The sequence below is a fragment of the Gracilinanus agilis genome, chromosome 4 (genome assembly GCF_016433145.1).
Source record: "Gracilinanus agilis isolate LMUSP501 chromosome 4, AgileGrace, whole genome shotgun sequence".
Taxonomy (NCBI): domain Eukaryota; kingdom Metazoa; phylum Chordata; class Mammalia; order Didelphimorphia; family Didelphidae; genus Gracilinanus; species Gracilinanus agilis.
The window spans coordinates 120,538,375-120,558,172 of NC_058133.1; the positions used below are offsets into that span (position 1 = coordinate 120,538,375).

Here is a 19,798-nt window from a genome sequence, read left to right on the forward strand (position 1 = left end):
GTTCAGCGAAGAAGAAGAAAAGAGTCCAAGAAGACAAAGTCTAAGAGGGAGCTGCTCGCACTCATCAGCTCGTTTTGCATCAACTCGCAAACGGCTTGCTTCCCCGAAGCCCCCGATGTGGTGGTGATCAAGGATCCTTCCTTGCAACAGAGGAAGGGACGGGGGACTCTGTGTGTGAGAGAGAGTCTAGGGGGAGGAGGGGGAGGGGAGAGAGAGTGCTCGGAGGGATGGAGGAGGGGTGGAAGGCGGCGAGGGCTGGTGTGGGGGGGTGTCCCTCTCTCCTCCTCTTTTTCACATCTCCCCCACCCCTTTTATTTTTTTTTTCCTCCCAAGTTCTCTTGCCTCGCTATCCCCCCTTGAATCCGAAGGCGCCTCCCGATTGGGTGCTGAGTCTGGGTACGTCAGTCAGACTGTGACGTGCAGTCTTCCTGTTTCCTTCAGCTGTGTCTTAAAGTAAATCTTGTGGAGCGAAGCTCAGCTGTGTGAGCGCTCTGAAATTATACACCATTGCAGCCAGGCAAAGCAGAGCGGCGCAAAAGAGCTCTCCCTGGGTCTGTCTCCCTCCCTCTTCTCTCGCTGTCGTTCTTCGCTCTTCTCTTCTCCCTTCTCCTCTTCCCTCTTCTCCTCTCCCCTCTTCTCCTCTCCTCCCCTTCTCGTTCGCTCCTCTCTCTCTTCTCTTTCTCTCTCTTTCACTCACTCCTACTCTTCCTCTCGCACACACATTCACCCTCCCTTGTCAAATTACAATATCAGCAGCAGCAAGACATCAGCGTGTGTGTGTGCGCGCGTGTGTATTTTCCACTCTCTTTCCACCGGCAAAAAAACAAAAACAAAAACAAAAAACAAAAAGAGAGAGAGAGAGAAAGAGAGAGAGAGGCTCAGTTCCATCGCTTTTTGCACTGAGTAAGTATCTTCTTACCCCTCCTACGTCCCCCTCCTTTAAAAAAAAAAAAGCACTTATAATGGCTTTTTTCTTGAATGAGAAAGGGAAAAAAGGACTTATATTACTCATATCCATGTAAATTTTTCTTCCAGGAGAAAATGCAATTATTTAAATGAATCATAATAAAATAAACCCTAATGATTTCTAACCAGGAGCCTCAGTGGGACTCATCACTCTAGTCTTCCCAGTTCCTAAAGAGTAAGTGATTTGGTTGTGCGTGTGTGTGTGTGTGTGTGTGTGTGTGTGTGTGCGTTTTTACAATTTTTTTCTCTTGATGGTGGTGGTGGCTGGAGAGGATGGGAGGTCGATATTGCTGTTTCTTGTCTCTTGATCTTGTCACCTTTTGTTTACTGTTTTTTGAGGCTTATGGGGAAGCTTTCTTCTTTTTCTTCTCTACACCCCATCCCCCTTCTTAGGAGAGAAATTCAAGGTGGGGATTGTTACTCTGAACTGCTCCTTTTCTCCAAACCGCTTCCTCTCTCTTTTCCCGCCCCCCCCCTCCCCAAACTCCTAGTCTGGTCCCCGTGTCCTTTCTCTTTGTCTTGTTTATTATAGCTGCCATTCTTCTCTCTCCAATTTGCTTGTCATTTGCATACCTTTCCCTGCTCCTTTTTTAACCCCAGCGTAGGGGCGGGGGGGTAGGGAAAGATGGGACATTATTACTTTTTTTTCAAAGACATTGTCACGGACAAAAAATAAAATAAAATGAAGCCCGTATTCCAGAAATTTAGAAATGGATTCAATGACAATACTGTGCGTTTGAATCAGCTGGATGGAGTTGCTGAGTCAAGTTTAGGGGGTAAGACTTCTTGATTTGAGGGGTGTCGTCGCATGTTAGAGTGGGCAGGTTTGAGAACTGGTGATGGAGAAAAAGAGTTTTAGGGGCCAGAGTTGGGGAAGCGAATGTTCTTGGGTGGCTGATTCCAGAGCCAAAGGACTCCCCTCCCCCTCCCCAGTTACTCTTGTCAGTTTCTGATGTTTAGGAAGAACCAGCGTCCAATGGAAATGGTACCTAGAGTTTGCCCTCTCTCAGCCTAGTTAGGAGGGCTGGGAAGGGAGGAGTGCACAAAGATGAGATGGATAGCTAGGGGAAATAAAAGAGGGAAAGAGAAATCTGCTATTTTCCTGGACTGAGAATCGGAAGAAAGATCTTAAAAATGTGTGTAGAGGTGGTGGGTAGGGGGAGATAATCCTTGAAGTGCTTTTTGAGCTTTTCCCTCTACCTTCTATGCATTTGGATGAGCCAGCAGGTTATTTACTGCTCCAGTTGAAAGTGAAGGTTGGGGGGAAAGGGTGATTTTTTTTGATAGCTATTTCAAGCTCCTGTGGACAATCTTTCCCACCACAGTCTCTTTCCTTATCCAGATTCTCCCAGAGCTGAAGCTGAGAGTGAGCATTTAGGAGAAAGGCACAGAGACAGACTGAAATCTGGACTAAGGGGAGGGGAGGCTAGAGGGATGGGGGAAGAGTTTAAAATAACTCAAGGAGACAGGTTGGGGTGTGAAACTGGCATTCTTGGCAACCCTGCACCCTTAGCCCCAGGGAAAGCTGAGGACTCACCTGCTTGTTTGTATTTTTCCAAGAATATTTATTTGTGTGTGTGTGTGTGTGTGTGTGTGTGTGTGTGTGTGTGTGTGTGGTTTGTCTCCCTTTGAGCAAAGAAAATGAAAAAGCATTGGCAAGGATCCTTCTCTTACTGTAAAAGAGAGAGATGCCCCTTCTTTTATGCCCATTCTCCTCTTCTCCAGCCACCTCCTGTCTTTTAAATGATATCTCTCTTTATATTTCCTTTATCTAACTATGAGGTCTGTTAACAAAGTGCGCATGGGCAAGGCTAGACAGGTGTGTTGTGTCAAGAAAGACAGGTGCAAGTTCCCCTGTGTTTGTCTCTCTCTATGCAGACCCAAACCACAGTGCTTAAGGGTTGTCGAGGTTTAAGAATTTATGAGTGTCCTGGTTGATAGGATTGTTCAGGCCGAGAATAATTAAGCTGCTGGTGGGTTTTGAAACTGCCATGTGATATTTTTTAAGAGGTCTTTGGCAGCCCCTTGCCTGGACTCTTCTTAGACTCCTGTCTTCCAGGCAGGCACAGCCACCCCCTCCCCACCCCCACCCCCACACACAAATACTTTGGGCAGCAGGTGGAAGGGCAGTCATTGCCTGTTCCTTCCCTTGCCTGTGTTCTGTTTCACTTATGTTTATCCTCCCAGGTTTGCATTTGGCTTATCAAGAGAAAAGGCAAGAGGGAAAGCAGATAGTACTTTTTAAAATTTTGTTTAAAGCCATAGAGATGTGTGTGTGAGTGTGTGAATGTGTGAATGTGTGTGTGTGTGCGTGCCTGCGTGTGTGTGCACACATACCCCAGAGATAACACCAAAACCAAATCCCTCTGGCACTGTTAAAGTTTATCATTGTAGTATGCCTTATACCTGTCCAGAAAGAATAAGGAATAAGTCTGTATATATATATATTCATAATTTAATGAAAGGGTGCATAGTTAAAAGAAAGAGAAGGTGGATAATTATAAAATGCTACCTTCTAGAAAGTAGGATGTGACTGACATTACATCAGGCATGAGTCAGAATGGATGCCCCAGACACTGCTTTACCTGTGGAAGAAAACCTCAAGTATAAGCTCTGTGAATTTGCATTCTTCTTTAATGAGATATATAGTCTGTTAATGGTAAAGAGTATCTCAAAAAAACTTCTTGGTATTATGAAATTGGATAGTTGTTGTATGGAAAGAAGCAAAAGAAAAAGATTCGGAAAAGGGTGTTGATGTATCCAATATGTACATGTGTGTACAGAATAGAATTGTTCTAAATAAATGGCCAGATTAAATTCCAGTGAAAAATATTGAAGAGTTGAGGGAGAAAAGACAGTGGAAACTTATCCCTTCTAACTAACAGCATGAAGTCTTAGAAACTAGCTCATTTCTTTTTTCACATGGATTGTATCCTTCTTTAAATAAGATGAATTGCATGGTAGTAAGTTAGGTGGGTGGATTTTTTTTAAATTTTGTTTTGTTATTGTTTCCATGAGGATGGAATTGCATGTGGCATTTATCCTTTAGGCTTACATACATACATCTGAGTTTTCATAACCTTTTCCCTAGTTGTTTTTGAAGTTTTCACATGTCTAAAATTTTATTTATGGCCAGGTTCATTTGTTTTATTTTTAACAAAGTTTGCCTGTGGTAGAAGCTTATCTGTAAGTTTGTGAGTCTACCTTGCATTGTTCTGTTAAGCTTAATCACAATATTCTAAAATAATATGGTGCAGCCATATCTAATATAATCTTTGTTCACACTTCTGCTCTTTCCCAACATCTTCCTTCTCTAAGCAATACTTGAAATCTTAAAGTATGTTCTGCCTTAGTCTATATATACTTAGGCTTACTCTTTAGTTATTTAAGAGACTAATGTACCCTCTTCTCACTAATTCCTCAGTAAAACTCTAGGACTGTAGTATATATGTAACTGATGGTATTGATCATTTTAAGATTCGGGTTTCACAAGGTACATTATAAGAAGGTTACTCATTTTTAATAATGTAAAAGTTGGTTATGATTGATATTTGCTCTCAGGATTCTGACTTAATACCTAAATTGGAAAGGTAATATAGGCTAGGAAGTTTATGAACCTTATTGCCTAGTGAGTTAAAAGGCTTCATGGGATATTATGGAGTATAGGTTGCAAATAACTTAATGATTATTTAGATACTCTACAAAGAAGAGAAATTTATGGGGTTTTTCCTTTTTGGATTTATTATTATCTTATTTGATAGTTGGGTGAATTACTCATTTGAAAATGAATGTGAAAATGCTTACCTGTAAGTCTTTGGTACTCAGCATAGCCATCATACTTATTCTTAAAGGATGGATGACATTGCTTTTATCGTAAACCTAAAATCAGGCATTTTTCACAGGTGAAAAATTTAAGGAATTTTTGATGATGTGGAAGAATCTTAATAACGAAGTAGTCATTACTTCAGAACTCTGTTACTATGATAGGCACTATTGGCAATACAATCATAACTAATTGAAATAGTAATTGGGGGGTAATGGGTTCCTGAAAGTAAATGTCAGAGCATTTTTTGCCACTAATAGGAAGGAGAAGCTACCGCAAAGAAAAAGTTGCTAATTAGAAGAATTGAACTTGTCACTTTTCAGTACTACTGGGGACAGCTAAGTGATTTTTGGACACTTAGTTCACCTGATTTTTCCCTTCAGATTTATGCATTGCTAGATCAATTAAAATGTTCTCTATTAATGACATTCTATTTCGATTTCATAACCACATTGACCTAAGTCAGACTCTCATCCAAAGGCTATATCTACTCAAATGAAGTCAAGTGGAGAGTTGAACAATTTATTCAAGTAATTTGATCAGTAGAGACAGCTAATCTAAATAATTCAGTAAAATAAAAACCCCTTCTTCCTTCTCTCCCCCATAACAAATTATTTTGCTTAAACCATCTAGAGAATCCCCTAAGCTCAGTTAGTCTTGCTTTGCAAATATAGCTACAGTAAAAGTAATCTCTTCTTTTGTAAAAGCAGAGAACATTCCATTAATAAATGAATATACTAATGTTTCCCTGGAATTTCTTACTAAATAGTCTTCATTGTTAGCCTTTGAACCTTGGTTTTCCTAAAGATTATGCCAAATTGACAGGACACTTTAAATTTTGCTAAAGAATCTTTTGAAGCTGTTCATTCCTTATTTGACCTTATCTAGGCTTTTTCTGTATAGATCTGATATGCCTGCACTCCTGTTCTATGACAGTTTTCAAATCACAGGCTATTTGAAGTTTTTGCATGCCAATAGGGATAGCGAAATAACTGCTTAACAAAAAAACACGTGCATTTTAATAATAAATAAAGTAATATTTAGGAGGAAAATGTAGATAGCTAGTCACTAATCTATCTTAGCTCAGACTTTCATGCTGTTTTTCTGTATTCTTGTGATAAAAACATTTACCCTTTTGTAAAAACATATATTCATTACAATTTATGCTAAGTAGAAATATTAAAATTAATCTAAAATGAAAATCAGTAGCCTGCACAAATAACGCTATCTGTCTATGTTTAGTATAGATATTGTGAAAAGTTTTCAGATGCTCTCAACTGAGAGGGTTTGACCATAGGTTAATAATCGTTCAAATGACTCTAAAAATTTTTGAAATATGAATTGTGGAAGCATTACATGTGTATATGCACACATATATAAAATTAGTTTATAGATCATTTAGAAGAGAATCCTGATGTGGTAGCTTTCTTCTCATACATTTATGAATTATGGAACAGTGCTAAAGAAATAGAAGGTTCATGGCTAGAATCACATCATCTGGCCTTACCTTCATGAGTTTATCATTCAAACACTTACTCTGGGATCAGTAGAACAAATGTTACATTCTCTTTGAATCAGTTTGCATATGATTTTTCTCTATATATTTGGTTAGAAATGAATTCTAAAATGTCAATGTACAGAAAGACATGGAGCCCAATGTGCCCTAATTTTCTTAATATATGTATCAGTGCTTCAAAAATCCATGCTAGAAATTTGTCAATATTAGGTCTGAAAATGATGACAGGTTGAAACAGAATTTCCAAAAATCCTTTTAGCTGAATAGATTTAGGAGAGTCCTTAGATTATTGCAGTATTTGTTGCCTGAAGAAAAATGTTTAATTGGCACTCATCCTATGGCAAGGATGAAAGAGAAAGACAGACAGACAGAGCACTGTCACAACCCAGAAACTTAGGAAGAATCCACCTCCTCTTGGCACATAAGAGATGCTGGGATACAGCTGTTGATACCTGGGTTAGATGAGAGGAAGTGCAGTTGACATGAAAAGAAAATGGCAGCTGGAAAGGAAGGATGCCTGAGGATGACCTTATGCTCTTTCTCATAGCAGTATGCAATTTCCTGAGCCACTGTCTCAGAGATGCTGTCTCTATGACAAGGACTAGCTAAAAAGGAATTCCAGTTAGGTGTTGAGGTAAGTAGAAGCAAAGGACAAGACACAGAAAGTATGCAAAAGGTTTTTGATTGGGAACCAGTGCATTTTTATGAGTTTTACAGATGGAGGTGAACTCCAAGTATTTGAACAAAGAAAAAGGTAAATGTTAAAAACTGTCAAGGGTCTTGATCTTTGGAAAGTTAATGTGAAAAGAAAGTTCTACCTTTCACCTCTTTCCCCTTCCCCCAAATTTCTCATATCTTCCTGTGATCGCCGGTATAGTTTTGATGATCATGTGTTGATATTCATTGTCTCTCACTATATATCTCACATATGTCTCTCTCACTATATATATATATATATATATATATATATATATATATGCTTTTAGATCTTTTGGTTACCTGTCAATTATATTCTAATCTTCCAGGCCTAAGTTAAATGCATCTATGGTGTGTCTCCAAAGGGCTTGCAATTTGCTTCTGGTTTTCTGTGGCTAACTGGTTTCATTAATAATTTCTATATGTCTACAACATTCAGTATTGCTTTTGGAGCAAAGTATTAAGTTTTCCAATCTTAATTCAGAGGTTCCATTTTGTCCTCTTGAGTGCAAAGAGTTTGAAATGTAAGCAAGCATAGTATTTCTTTCATAACAATCTAAAAGAGAATTTCTGAAATTGCTTTTTAGCCCATCCAAACACCGTGGGCAAAGACGGCAGGAGGAACTTTGACGCTTTGCACATTGTTACTATCTAAGCATTGAACATTTTCTTGATTTTTACAGGTTATTTCATGCTGAAATTATGCCTATTTGCATGGATAGTCATTCTTTAAAACTAGCCACAGATGCAATCCTAGGGAGCACGTAGATGTTTTTACAGGTGAACCGAAAGAGATGGGAGCTGTTCCAAAAAGCCTGCATGCTGCCTTTGGCAATATACCCTGTTATTGTGAAGATGTGCTCTGTTAAGCAAATGTGAAGTTTAATATTAGATAAATGCAGCATGAAAAATATTTTCATTTTCTTAGTATAGTGTTAATTGTAACCAAAAGGATGTGATATCTAATAGTTTATATGAAATTTGAGTCTAGTATCATTGGTTAATAAGTCCCAAATTATGTTGAGTCTTTTATAAAATGCAAAGAAGTATGTTCTCTCTTTATACTGTGTTTCTGGGAAACAATGAGAGTTCATATTAAGAGAAGGTACTTTCCTTTTCACACATTTGATTGATGCTGTGATTTTTCTTTCATCTTTCTAGATTTTCTTTCAGGCTCTCTCTCTCTCTCTCTTTTTTAGCCTGGCACAGGAAATAAGAATCTGTTTAACAAAAAATTTGTATGTAAAAAGCCTGTTTGGGGGATTCAAGGCATAATTTTTGGAGCAGATTCTGAAAGAAGACTAGTGCTAAAAATGTTATTCTTATTTATGCTACAAATGTATTGTTCTATATTTCCATTTTTTAAATATATCTTAAAATGATCTAAAGAATATCCTTTCCAGTGGAACTAACTTTGATAGAAATTAATTCATAAAAAGGACACAGTTCATAATATTAACATAACTAATATTAGGGTATAATATCACTGACTATATTTTTGGCTGATTATCATTGGTCCAAATACCTATGCTAAACAAATAGATATATAAAAGTATTCTTTCCATTTTTATTTCAGTGTTAAATTGGTCATTTAGTTTTTAGGATTCTCCCTTCCTATACATGAGTCAAACAGAGTAATTTTAAGCCATTAAAAAAATCCTACCCAGTAAAGTGAAAGGGGATGTGCCAACTTTCTACACTGATTTGACAAGATTTTTCTCCTCTAGCATTAAAACCACAACAAATTTTAGGGAGAAACTGAAATTTAATCCAAATTTTTTAGAGATTTTTGATTTTGTGTTACATATTAAGGAAAGACCACTTTCATCTTCTTTTGTAATGTTACCCAATGCCCCAAATTTAATTTAAAAAAAAATTTTTTTGGTCAGAGGCCGTGTTCTTATAATCTACTCTTTCTTCTGAAGATAAACAGTATCATTTTAGGCATTTGTGCAAGAGAATCATATTACTGGTGCTTAAGCAGTTTTTGCCTTTTTTTTTTTAAATCTTAATCCATCTTAAACCAGTGGAGCAGAAATATTTAAAAATGTTTCATTTCAAGCAGAGTGCATAATAAATTGCAATAATTGTAATGTGCCATAAATCCCAGAGCCTATGCATTTTGCATTTTATTCAGGATTGAGGTCAGGAAATTTGGAGAAATTTAAAGAAAATGATTCATCAGTCCTTTTGTTCTGTTGGCCAGGGTCCCGGGATTCTTGAGCTGTGCCCAGCTGACGAGCTTTTGAAGATGGCACAATAACAGTCCAGTGATGCCTGACCATGACAGCACAGCCCTCTTAAGCAGGCAAACCAAGAGAAGAAGAGTTGACATTGGAGTGAAAAGGACGGTAGGGACAGCATCTGCATTTTTTGCTAAGGCAAGAGCAACGTTTTTTAGTGCCATGAATCCCCAAGGTTCCGAGCAGGATGTTGAGTATTCAGTGGTGCAGCATGCAGATGGGGAAAAGTCAAATGTACTCCGCAAGCTGCTGAAGAGGGCGAACTCGTATGAAGATGCCATGATGCCTTTTCCAGGAGCAACCATAATTTCCCAGCTGTTGAAAAATAACATGAACAAAAATGGTGGCACAGAGCCCAGTTTCCAAGCCAGCGGTCTCTCCAGTACAGGCTCAGAAGTACATCAGGAGGATATATGCAGCAACTCTTCAAGAGACAGCCCCCCAGAGTGTCTTTCCCCTTTTGGCAGGCCTACTATGAGCCAGTTTGATATGGATCGGTTATGTGATGAGCACCTGAGAGCTAAACGCGCCCGGGTTGAGAATATAATTCGGGGTATGAGCCATTCCCCTAGTGTGGCATTAAGGGGCAATGAAAATGAGAGAGAGATGGCTCCGCAGTCTGTAAGTCCCCGAGAAAGTTACCGAGAAAACAAACGCAAGCAAAAGCTGCCTCAACAGCAGCAGCAGAGTTTCCAGCAGCTGGTTTCAGCTCGAAAAGAACAGAAGCGAGAGGAGCGCCGACAGCTGAAACAGCAGCTGGAGGACATGCAGAAACAGCTGCGCCAGCTGCAGGAAAAGTTCTACCAAATCTATGACAGCACTGATTCTGAAAATGATGAAGATGGTAACCTGTCTGAAGACAGCATGCATTCAGAAATCCTGGACGTGAGGGCCCAGGACTCGGTGGGAAGGTCAGATAACGAGATGTGTGAGTTGGACCCAGGGCAGTTTATTGACCGGGCCAGGGCCCTAATTAGGGAGCAAGAGATAGCTGAAAACAAGCCGAAAAGAGAGGGCAATAAAGAGAGAGACCAGGGGCCAAACTCTTTACATTCAGAAGGCAAGCACTTGGCCGAGACCTTAAAACAGGAACTGAATACTGCCATGTCACAAGTGGTGGACACTGTGGTGAAAGTCTTTTCATCCAAACCCTCCCGCCAGCTTCCTCAGGTCTTCCCACCTCTTCAGATCCCTCAGGCAAGATTTGCAGTCAATGGGGAAAACCATAACTTCCACACCGCCAACCAGCGCCTACAGTGCTTTGGTGATGTCATCATTCCAAACCCCCTGGACACCTTTGGCACCATGCAGATGCCAAGCTCCACAGACCAAACAGAAGCACTGCCCCTAGTTGTTCGCAAAAACTCGTCTGACCAATCTGCCTCTGGCCCACCGGCTGGTGGCCACCATCAGTCTCTGCACCAGTCTCCACTTTCCACCACCACAGGCTTCACCACCTCTTCTTTCCGCCATCCTTTCCCTCTCCCATTGATGGCCTACCCATTTCAGAATCCATTAGGTGCTCCCTCTGCCTCCTTTCCTGGGAAAGACAGAGCCTCCCCAGAATCCTTAGACTTAACTAGGGAGACAGCAAGTCTGAGGACCAAGATGTCATCCCATCACATGAACCACCACCCTTGTTCACCAGCACATCCGCCCAGCACAGCTGAAGGTCTCTCCTTATCTCTCATAAAATCTGAGTGTGGTGATCTCCAAGATATGTCTGATATTTCACCTTTTTCCGGAAGTGCAATATCCTTTTATTTTCCCATCATATAGCGTTTTCTGAAAAGGTTTAAGTTTAGAAAACCATGTAGATTGGTCTGACCTTACATTTTTAATGTGGATTTTTATTGTCTCAGTGTGAAAGGGAAATCAAGTCGACATTCTCAACATTTTTTCCTAAATATATGTTACCTTTCTGATAACATGCAAGTTTAGAACTACTACCAAATCTTTGCTTCTTGGGAAAGATGGGAGTTAAATTCTACCCTGTATTTAGGATATATATATAATATATAATATATACACACACATATTCATTTATTTATTTGTTTATTTATTTATTTATATGTATGTATATATATGCATGCATATATAATATATCACATATATATGCATGTATATATCATATCATATATCACATATATGATATATATCCCTCGATAGTTTTCTAATGTTCCTCTTCTGTTTCCATAGGGAATTTAGAGTTTGGTTTTTTTAAGTTTCCCTTTTAAACATTAGTTTCAAACATGATGGGAGACAGAAAGAGCTTTTAAATGGAGGAATTATGGAACTTAATTTGTGGGTTTCTGAAAGTCCTTTACCATTCCCTTTCTAAAATTATTCAAAACTTTCAGAAACTCCCAGTCCATTCAACTAATAATTCAATTAAGTATCACAAAGAAAATAATTGTTAGTATAAGATTAGGATGGAAGGAAGAGAAGGTTTTCACTTCTATTTTTAAAAGTGGTGATAAATATATTCATATATGTGTAAATTATATGTTTGTGGCTATACATATTATACATATATGTGTATAGATAGATATGATACAGATACCAATTTATTCAACTGCCTAAGGGTTGCCTCATTGACCCAAAGATCTGTTCTTTGGGCCCTCTGCAGCTGTCTGCTATGCATGATTAACCTCTGTTCAGCCATATACAGCAATCTTTTGTCCTTACATACACAAGCAAATTATTTTGGAAAGCAAGAAAGTACAATTAAATATAAAACTCAATACTAGGCTTAAAGGAGTGTTTATTAGACTTAAAGGAAAATTGCCTTTTTATAAGTATTTCAAGCTCCAAATCAGACTTTCATGTCAGAAATGCCAGACTGATTTCTAGCTGGTCATGTCCTGAACTTCAACAATTTTTAATAGACTTTTATCCTTCAATACAGTGGTCTTTGTTTAGGAAATTTCCTAAAATCTTGGATGTTTATGTATTCAGTGGTACTTGACATGGGTGGGGTTGGTATTATCTTTAATATTTCTGTACTCCCATTTGCAGTATTTGTGACAGATTGAGATTTTCCTTTATATAAGAAATTACCAGATGGGTATAACATTTAGTAATTAATTTGTCCAGGACTAAATTGAGGACTTTGGGCAATAGTCATTATGACTAGAGATTGACATTTTGGTATCTAAACCCACTCTAGAGGCTGCCCCGTAAGTGAAAAGTCTGAGTTCAGGTAGTTCATTTGTTTTCCTAGTTAATGAAGGCCATGCTGCCAGGGAGACCCAGAGCTACCCTTCAATATTCATGGCAATAATAGAGATGATTTCCCTTCATTGACAGATTGTGTCAGATGTATAGGCATGTAACTTCTTTGGGTCATTATGAATGGAATCACTTCATAGTTGAGGTGGGTAGGGGGGAGCAACAGAGCAACAGAGAGAGAAAGAGAGAGGGAGGGAGGGAGAGATGGGGGAAAGGAGAGAGAGAGAGAGAGAGAGAGAGAGAGAGAGAGAGAGAGAGAGAGAGAGAGAGAGAGAGAGAGAGAGAGAGAGAGAGAGAGAGACCCTTTCATCAGCATTCTTTAAATAAAAGCTAGATGACCACTACCATTTGTGGGATATATGGTGAAGAAAAATTTTGATTAGTTATGGGTTAGACTGGATGTCTCTGAGGTCCCTTCCAAATCTTAAAATTCTGTGATTCTAATTAAGAAAATTTCTAAATGACTATTGCTTTGGAGATCTAGATAGAGAACTTCAGCTCTAAATTTCTGACTCGGTTCCCTCCCTTCTCTCTCAAAAAGACCTCTCAAAAAGTAGCTGGCTAGCCAGGAATTCACCAGCAAATGTACCTGGTTACATAGTTAATATTTTTGGGAATGAGCTAAGAGACTCCAGAGATTTACATGCCTTCTCTTTCCCTTGAGAAAGTGAATTCAACCAAGCTTCTTGAAGTGCTGGTTTACCCTGGCATTGATTCTCTCAGCAGTCATTTGAAGTGGGTGACAGTGATGGTGGGTATTCAATTTTCAAAGTAGAAGCTGAGAGATTTGCCTATTCTTAGGCAACAGATCAACAATAGAGTGAAGCATGGAAGTCAGTTCCTTATGTCCTGAGTCTCCTTACTAGATTCTCAGCATTTGAAATGCTAGTTGTGTTTTTAAACAAGAATTTCTATGTACTCCAGCTCTCCTTACCTGTTTTGTTGGGGCTTTGGGGGGAGGGAGGTAGGTTCATCTTCCTAGAAAAATTTCAAAATAGCCTTAGGCATTGGCTTAGTCTTCTGACAGACAAAATATCTAAATCCCTTTAATGGGAAATGAAATTTGAGGGCTTAGGTTAAGAGAAGCCCCCCCTTTTTTATCTTTTTGTAGGAATTAAAGCAAATTTTAACTGCCCTCTCTTAAGACAAGAGTCACCCTCTCTCACTCCTGCCAATAGTGAGATTCTGCTGAAATTCAAGGGAGGGAAAGAAGCCCTCATTTCACATAAAATGTTGGTCCCTTTAATACCAGGAATAATGTCTATTATTATGAATATTTCTGGTACTTTCTATTGCCTTCACAAATTTAATTTTCCAACTTTTAAATCTTTCTTCTATGTTCTATTATCTCCTCTCCCTCCTTCTGCCTCACCCATTTTAACCTTTTTCCTCATTTGAGTGCTTTGAGAGACACACATTCCTTTTAATTGCCCAAGCCCTCCTGAAGCCAACTGAGAGATGAAGTGTTCTTGTGGGAGTCCTACACGCCACTCCTCTTTTTCCTCCTGTTCCTATCTTTGAGCCATACTCTAAGCTCCCTCACTAATCAATCTGAACATCTAAGTTAAAATCTGATATTAGATAGATGGACTTTTTAGTCTATTTGCTAAAAATCCTTGTTCATTGGAGTGATGAGTTACCTCAAGGTTCTAGTTAATCTAGCCCATTTGGCTATATACAGTAGAACTAATCCTTGGAAAAGACAAATAGAATTGAGTGGAAATGGAGGGGGTAGTATTTTTCATTGTTTTATGATTTTCAGATCAAGTCACTGCATACAAGTAGAGAATTCATTTCTTAAAGAACAATTATTTCCTCACTTCAAAGAACAACATCTGTTCCCTTCTGTAAACTAGCCAGGTTAAGAACATAGGACTATCAAAATAAAAACCAGGTTTAGACCTTGAAGACTCATTAGAATATTGAACTTAAATACATATATATATGCAGGTTATATGCAAAATGATATTACATTGTTATCCCGTCCAGTTAATTTAGAAAGGAAGTAGTTAATGTGTATAAGTGTGGTCAAACTAGACCATAAGATGCACCTGTACCAAAAGCGTTTTATGTCTTGGCTATACAGAATGTATTCTGAATCTTTGCAAATGAATCTATTTAATCAAATATTAAGTTTTATTCAAATTCTAAAAGAAACAGACAGCCAGTTGTTTTTCTCCTCGATGTTCCTTGTCATGCATCCTCTTTGCATCTCAAGAAAAATAGCCTTTTTTAGGCCCCTGTCATTTGCATGCAGCCAATTAAAGCACAAGTGTCATTCTAGGCCTTTATACAGGTGAAGACATTATCCACGATGGACAATTTCTCCCCCCCCTCCTTAACTTTTCTAGGGGTGTTTAGATGAATAGTCTATACAAAAGAAAAAAGGTATCTAGGTGTTTGAAATTAGAATTAAAGTAAAACTCAGAAATCTGGCCACAAATATCAATTCACATAAGTTTTGCTCTGAAACCTTAAGCCATACATAATAGTTCATATTTTAAAATAGCCTAACATCTCTCCTTTAGAGTAAGTAGAAACTGTGGTTTTTTTTAATATGCAAAAACCAAGGGCTTTTTTGTTGTTGCTGCTGTTGCTTGATTTTCCCCTCTCATAAGTCTGGACAAGCAAAATTCAAGATTTCTAAAACTCTGCCCATTAAGTAAAACTTCTGTCCTGAGGTGGTCCCTTGATTTACTGATTATACTAAAATTCTGTGAAATAGTTTGTGCTACCTGAGTCTCTAGGTGGCTTAGGGAGAAAACTTATTAGGAGACATAAAATCAGAAGAAGGGGAAAATTCTTTTTAAGTGACTATTTTTATTAAGAAGCTTTTTGTTTAAGGAGGCTCAATCCATTTGCTGAGAACTGCAAATGAATAATTCCTCGAACCCCAAACCAGTATTGGACTGGTAAAAATGGCAACTTGTGCGGCTTCTTCCTCCAACCCTCTCCACCCCACACTTCTGTGCCCATCATTCTTCCATGAGCCTTTTTACTGCCGTTGTTTAGGTAAGGTTATATTGTACTTGGTAAATAGACAACACTCAGATTCTCAGGTTGTTTGAACACTGCTTTAGGTTCAGCTGCACTACACTGTTTCTCTGATCTTTTATGTTCCCGAGCAGATGTCTTTCATTAATTTATGGATTTATCATCTTTTCTTTACCCCCCCTTTTTTTTTACACCTGGCAGCTGTCTCAAGTTTCAGCAGTTATTGTCTATTTTGCATTACACATAGAATTGAATGTCATCTGTCTTCACAAAGCTATGGCTGAGAGAATTGAGGCAAAGCCACATGAGCTGCCGGGACAGATCTTGTTTGCGTTCCATCCCCCCCACCCCCCTTTACCTCCTTAATATTTATTTGTGCTCATTTTCTTTCCTGGCCTTGAATGGAGCTTAGCTCGTGTTCAGTACAGCTGTATGTTTACTGAATCTATTCCATCATGACTCATTGTGCGTGTGTAAGTATCCTGGAAACAGCCAGTGCTTTCTTGGAAGAACACTTGCTTTTCAGCACAAGCACTTAAAAGGGAAATTAACCAATTGGTCAGTTCAATTTTATTTTATTTTAAAAAAAAAACATGGATTATCCCACTGTGGGTTTTTAAATGTTTCATTAGCTATTTTTAATAGTTTATTAGAAACACATCTTTCATGGCAATTTAATCCCAATAACACAATGAGCAAGAGATAAAGATTTATTCCAGGCCAGATTTCAACTGAGCAATTCCAAGTATTGCTAGCAGGAAACATTTTTAACCAAAAGTTGACTTTGAGAGACTGAAACATGGTATGCCTTTTAATGAAAGATCTAGCTCCTGTATTGGGATTAGAACCAGATTGCTATTGTGTTTTTTTTTTCGTTTTTTTTTTTTTTAATTTGAACACAAAGAGGATCAAAATGCTTTTTCCTTTAGTAAGAGCACCAGAAAATTTAAATGAAAATATTAACTCACTTGATTCACATAGCAGAATGTTATCTCTTTTGCACATATTCTAAATTAAATCGTTTGGAACACATATACACACAGAAACACAAACACAAAACCCTGTCAAATGTGCAGGGTAAATTTTTGGTTAGTTTTATGAAAGGAAAGATAAGAATTCAGAGATCTAAGGTCTATATCCGTAGAAGTTTTGACTTGCCTAAAACTCTTATCACTAAGCAATAGGTGACAGCTTGCAACTGTTATTTCACTTACCCATTTTGACAGATGGCACTGAAGAGAGTGCGGGGCTCTTTTAGGTCTCTCTATCAGTCTAATGGAGGTAGCCATTGAGGTTCTCTTAGCTCTTTCCTTGGCACAAGAAGTATGTCAGTCATAAATTATTTCCTTTGTAATCATTAAGTATCTCAAACAACAAAAAGTTTAGATTGAACTGCTTTTTCAGGTTACTGACACAAAGTTAAACATTTGTGGGCTCTTTTTAGTTCAGGAGCTAGGAAATCTCCCTAGTATTTTTTTCCTATGTAAAATCTTTTCTGAGTTAAAAAAAAATAAGATAGCCAAGACAATGCTAAAACTCATTCAAATTGCCTCAAAAAAAATGCTGTTAAATGCCCACTTATAAATAGTTGAGAGCTTATCAATATTAATTTGATTAGAAGTCCTCAGTTAGTTGCTGGAATTAGTAACTTTTAGAATTTTCCTTCCAAGACTGGTAATATTGTACATTTAGTGAAGGTCATTGGAACAGGCTTTTCCTGCTTCCGAATATGAAGAAACTGGTTTGACCTTTCTTTACAAGGTGTGAAATTTTGGTTGAGTGTTAGAAAAAAGGTTGTGTGTGGGCTTTTGTTTTTGTTTTTGTTTTGTGTTTTGTATTTTATATTTTATTTTTTTGTTTTGTTTCCACCCCCCCCCAGACTTTCCTTTTAGAGACAATCCTTAGAGAAGCTTCTAGGAAGGACCCTTAATTGACCTTGTGGGGGACCACATTGATTTTCTCCACGTGCATCTTCATTTCTGATAAATTATAAAGCCATTAATTTGCTGAGGAAATGGCAGGGCCAGCCTGCGGCACAGATGTGACCAAAGCCATCCTAACACAGAGCTCGCTGAAGAGTGCCAAGAATCTGGGGGAGACTCAGGAAGCCTAGATTGTTATGGTTAGCCTCACATTCTCTTGGGAACTGTTTTAGTTGCTGCTGTTTATGGATCTAAAAGGTAATGATGTTTCCAGATAAATAGGCCGCCTTATTTAGGGTAAATGGCCATTTATTGATCTGCTCACCCACATGTATTGATTTGCTAGCCCCCAATACTCTGTCACTCTTAGAGGAGTTAACCACTACGGACAGGAAATGGCAAGGTTTTATGTTGTTGTTGTTGTTTGGTTGGTCGCTTGGTTTGTTCTCCCTTTAAACAAGAGCTGGACTTTTCTATTTCGTTGCTGCTGCTTCTTCCTACGTCAATGCCTCCCTCTCTTTCGAATTTTGGCTGTCATCGAAAAGTGAGCAGTTAAGACCATGCAATAATATGATAGGAACAAGGTGACTCAAGATACTTAGATTAGCATTAAAAGGCAAAATGTTCAAAATAAGGCGTTTTGTGTTTTTGTGTACAGTAATATAATAATTGACTATGAACTCTATAGCATTTGGAAGAAAAAAGGAATTATAATTACTAAAAAGGAGGGAAAAGAAATCTTGGGATGAGAGTTTGTAAAGCACATGTGGGTCCATTTGTCTCCGTAGCAACAAGTGAACATACATCCAGCACGAAAACCTGAAAATGGAAGAGATGTATTTTTGCCAGGAAAAGGACAATATTCCATATTTAAGTCCTTTCTATTTAGTGATTTTTACACAAGTAATGTTCCTCTGGGCACAGCAACAAATTAGCTATGGATGCGATGCCCTGGGCCTGGCACTTGCCTCCCCTTTCTAGGTCTCAGGTCTCTCCGGGTAATGGTAGTTGTTGTTACTGCTTATTGAGATGTTTTCCTTAACTACTTGAATCCTACATGCAGGAAGGACTGTCACCTAATCACTTGAAAAAAGCAAAGCTCATGTTCTTTTATACTCGCTATCCCAGCTCCAACATGCTGAAGACCTACTTCTCAGATGTGAAGGTACGCACAATTTAAAAATGTTTTTTCAGGTCCCCGTCTCATTGCCCCCCAACCCTACCCCCCTTTGCTTTGTAATCACTTATCTATGTATGTGATGGTACTTTTTTTTACCCCTTGAAAGTTAATGGAGATGAATGTGGAATAAGTTCATTAATAAAGACACCTGTGTTATAATGGAATAGAATGCCCTTGTCCTTCTGCGCAGAGGTGTGCCAGGGAAGGATGGACCTTGTATTTCATGACTGAGGGTCTGTTGTCAAGAAGTGAAGTAAGTTTGCAGTGCCATTTGGGAGATCCAGCCTCTGGTTTCTTATATATTTAAGTATGTTCTCAGAGGAAATTTCAGCTGGTAGTCTATGATGTGCTTTAGAGACTATTTCCCCCCCTCAGCAACTGTAAAGTGTTTCTAATTGTTTTCATTTCTGTTGGTTTTCCCCATATTTGTGCTTATGTAAGCAAACTCGAGCATCTTTTTTTTTTTCCCCTGTCAGAAAGGAACCGTACATTGAAATTCTCTGTGCAGCAGTAGCTGCTTAAAAACAAAAGTGATGATTGTCTCTTATTTACAACTTAATTTGTTGTTGATGTCGAGTACACTGAGCATAAGGAGCATGAATAAAGTGACAGATCCAGGACACATTATTCAAATGAGGATATGAAAGCTGTCTGCATACAGCTGCAGCCTCCCTCATTCTACAGAATATTAGGGCCCTCCTGGTTCTGTGTGTGTGTGTGTGTGTGCACGCGCATGTGTGTGTTCGTGTGTTAAGTAATTGTTTGCAGCAACTTGATGTTGTGTCAATCATCTGTAACTTTTTAAAACATAGATTGGATTTTGATGATGATAATGGCACACATGCTATCATTATCCAAGTAACTTGATAAACATTACATTAGCTTAGAATAGTTTGTTAGGGCTGTTCTTTTCCTCTTAGCCCACCCCCCTTCCAGCCCCCATCCCGAACGATGTGTACAGATCCTCATTTTCCCCAACGAGAACTCCACGAATTGCCAAAATGGACTGCTCTCTGCCTGGGCCCCTCCCCCTCTCCTCCGCTAAGTTGTTTTGAAACTTAGTGCCCAACTTCTTTTCTGGCCCGGTTCTGGGGGCCAAACTCGTTTCAGCTTCCTTCGCTGCCGTTTATTTCTAAGAAGTTCTCTTTTCCCTTCTGTTTGTTTTTCGAATGTGTATCAACTTCAGCCTTTTATTTTCCCCTTTCCCCGGCGGTCCCCGGGCCGTTG

The 19,798-nt window shown here is 38.6% G+C and overlaps 1 protein-coding gene across 1 annotated transcript in view; it reads left to right on the top strand.

The window, feature by feature from the left end:
• The first annotated feature begins 637 nt into the window (after positions 1-637).
• The window catches only part of PROX1 (prospero homeobox 1), a 53,230-nt gene continuing 34,069 nt past the window's right edge, over positions 638-19,798 (top strand). Inside the window, exons 1-3 of the mRNA XM_044672185.1 lie at positions 638-903; positions 9,208-10,996; positions 18,449-18,556. Of these exons, the coding sequence (XP_044528120.1) occupies positions 9,275-10,996; positions 18,449-18,556 (1,830 nt within the window). The 5' untranslated portion in view covers positions 638-903; positions 9,208-9,274. The remainder of the gene's footprint in view (positions 904-9,207; positions 10,997-18,448; positions 18,557-19,798) is intronic.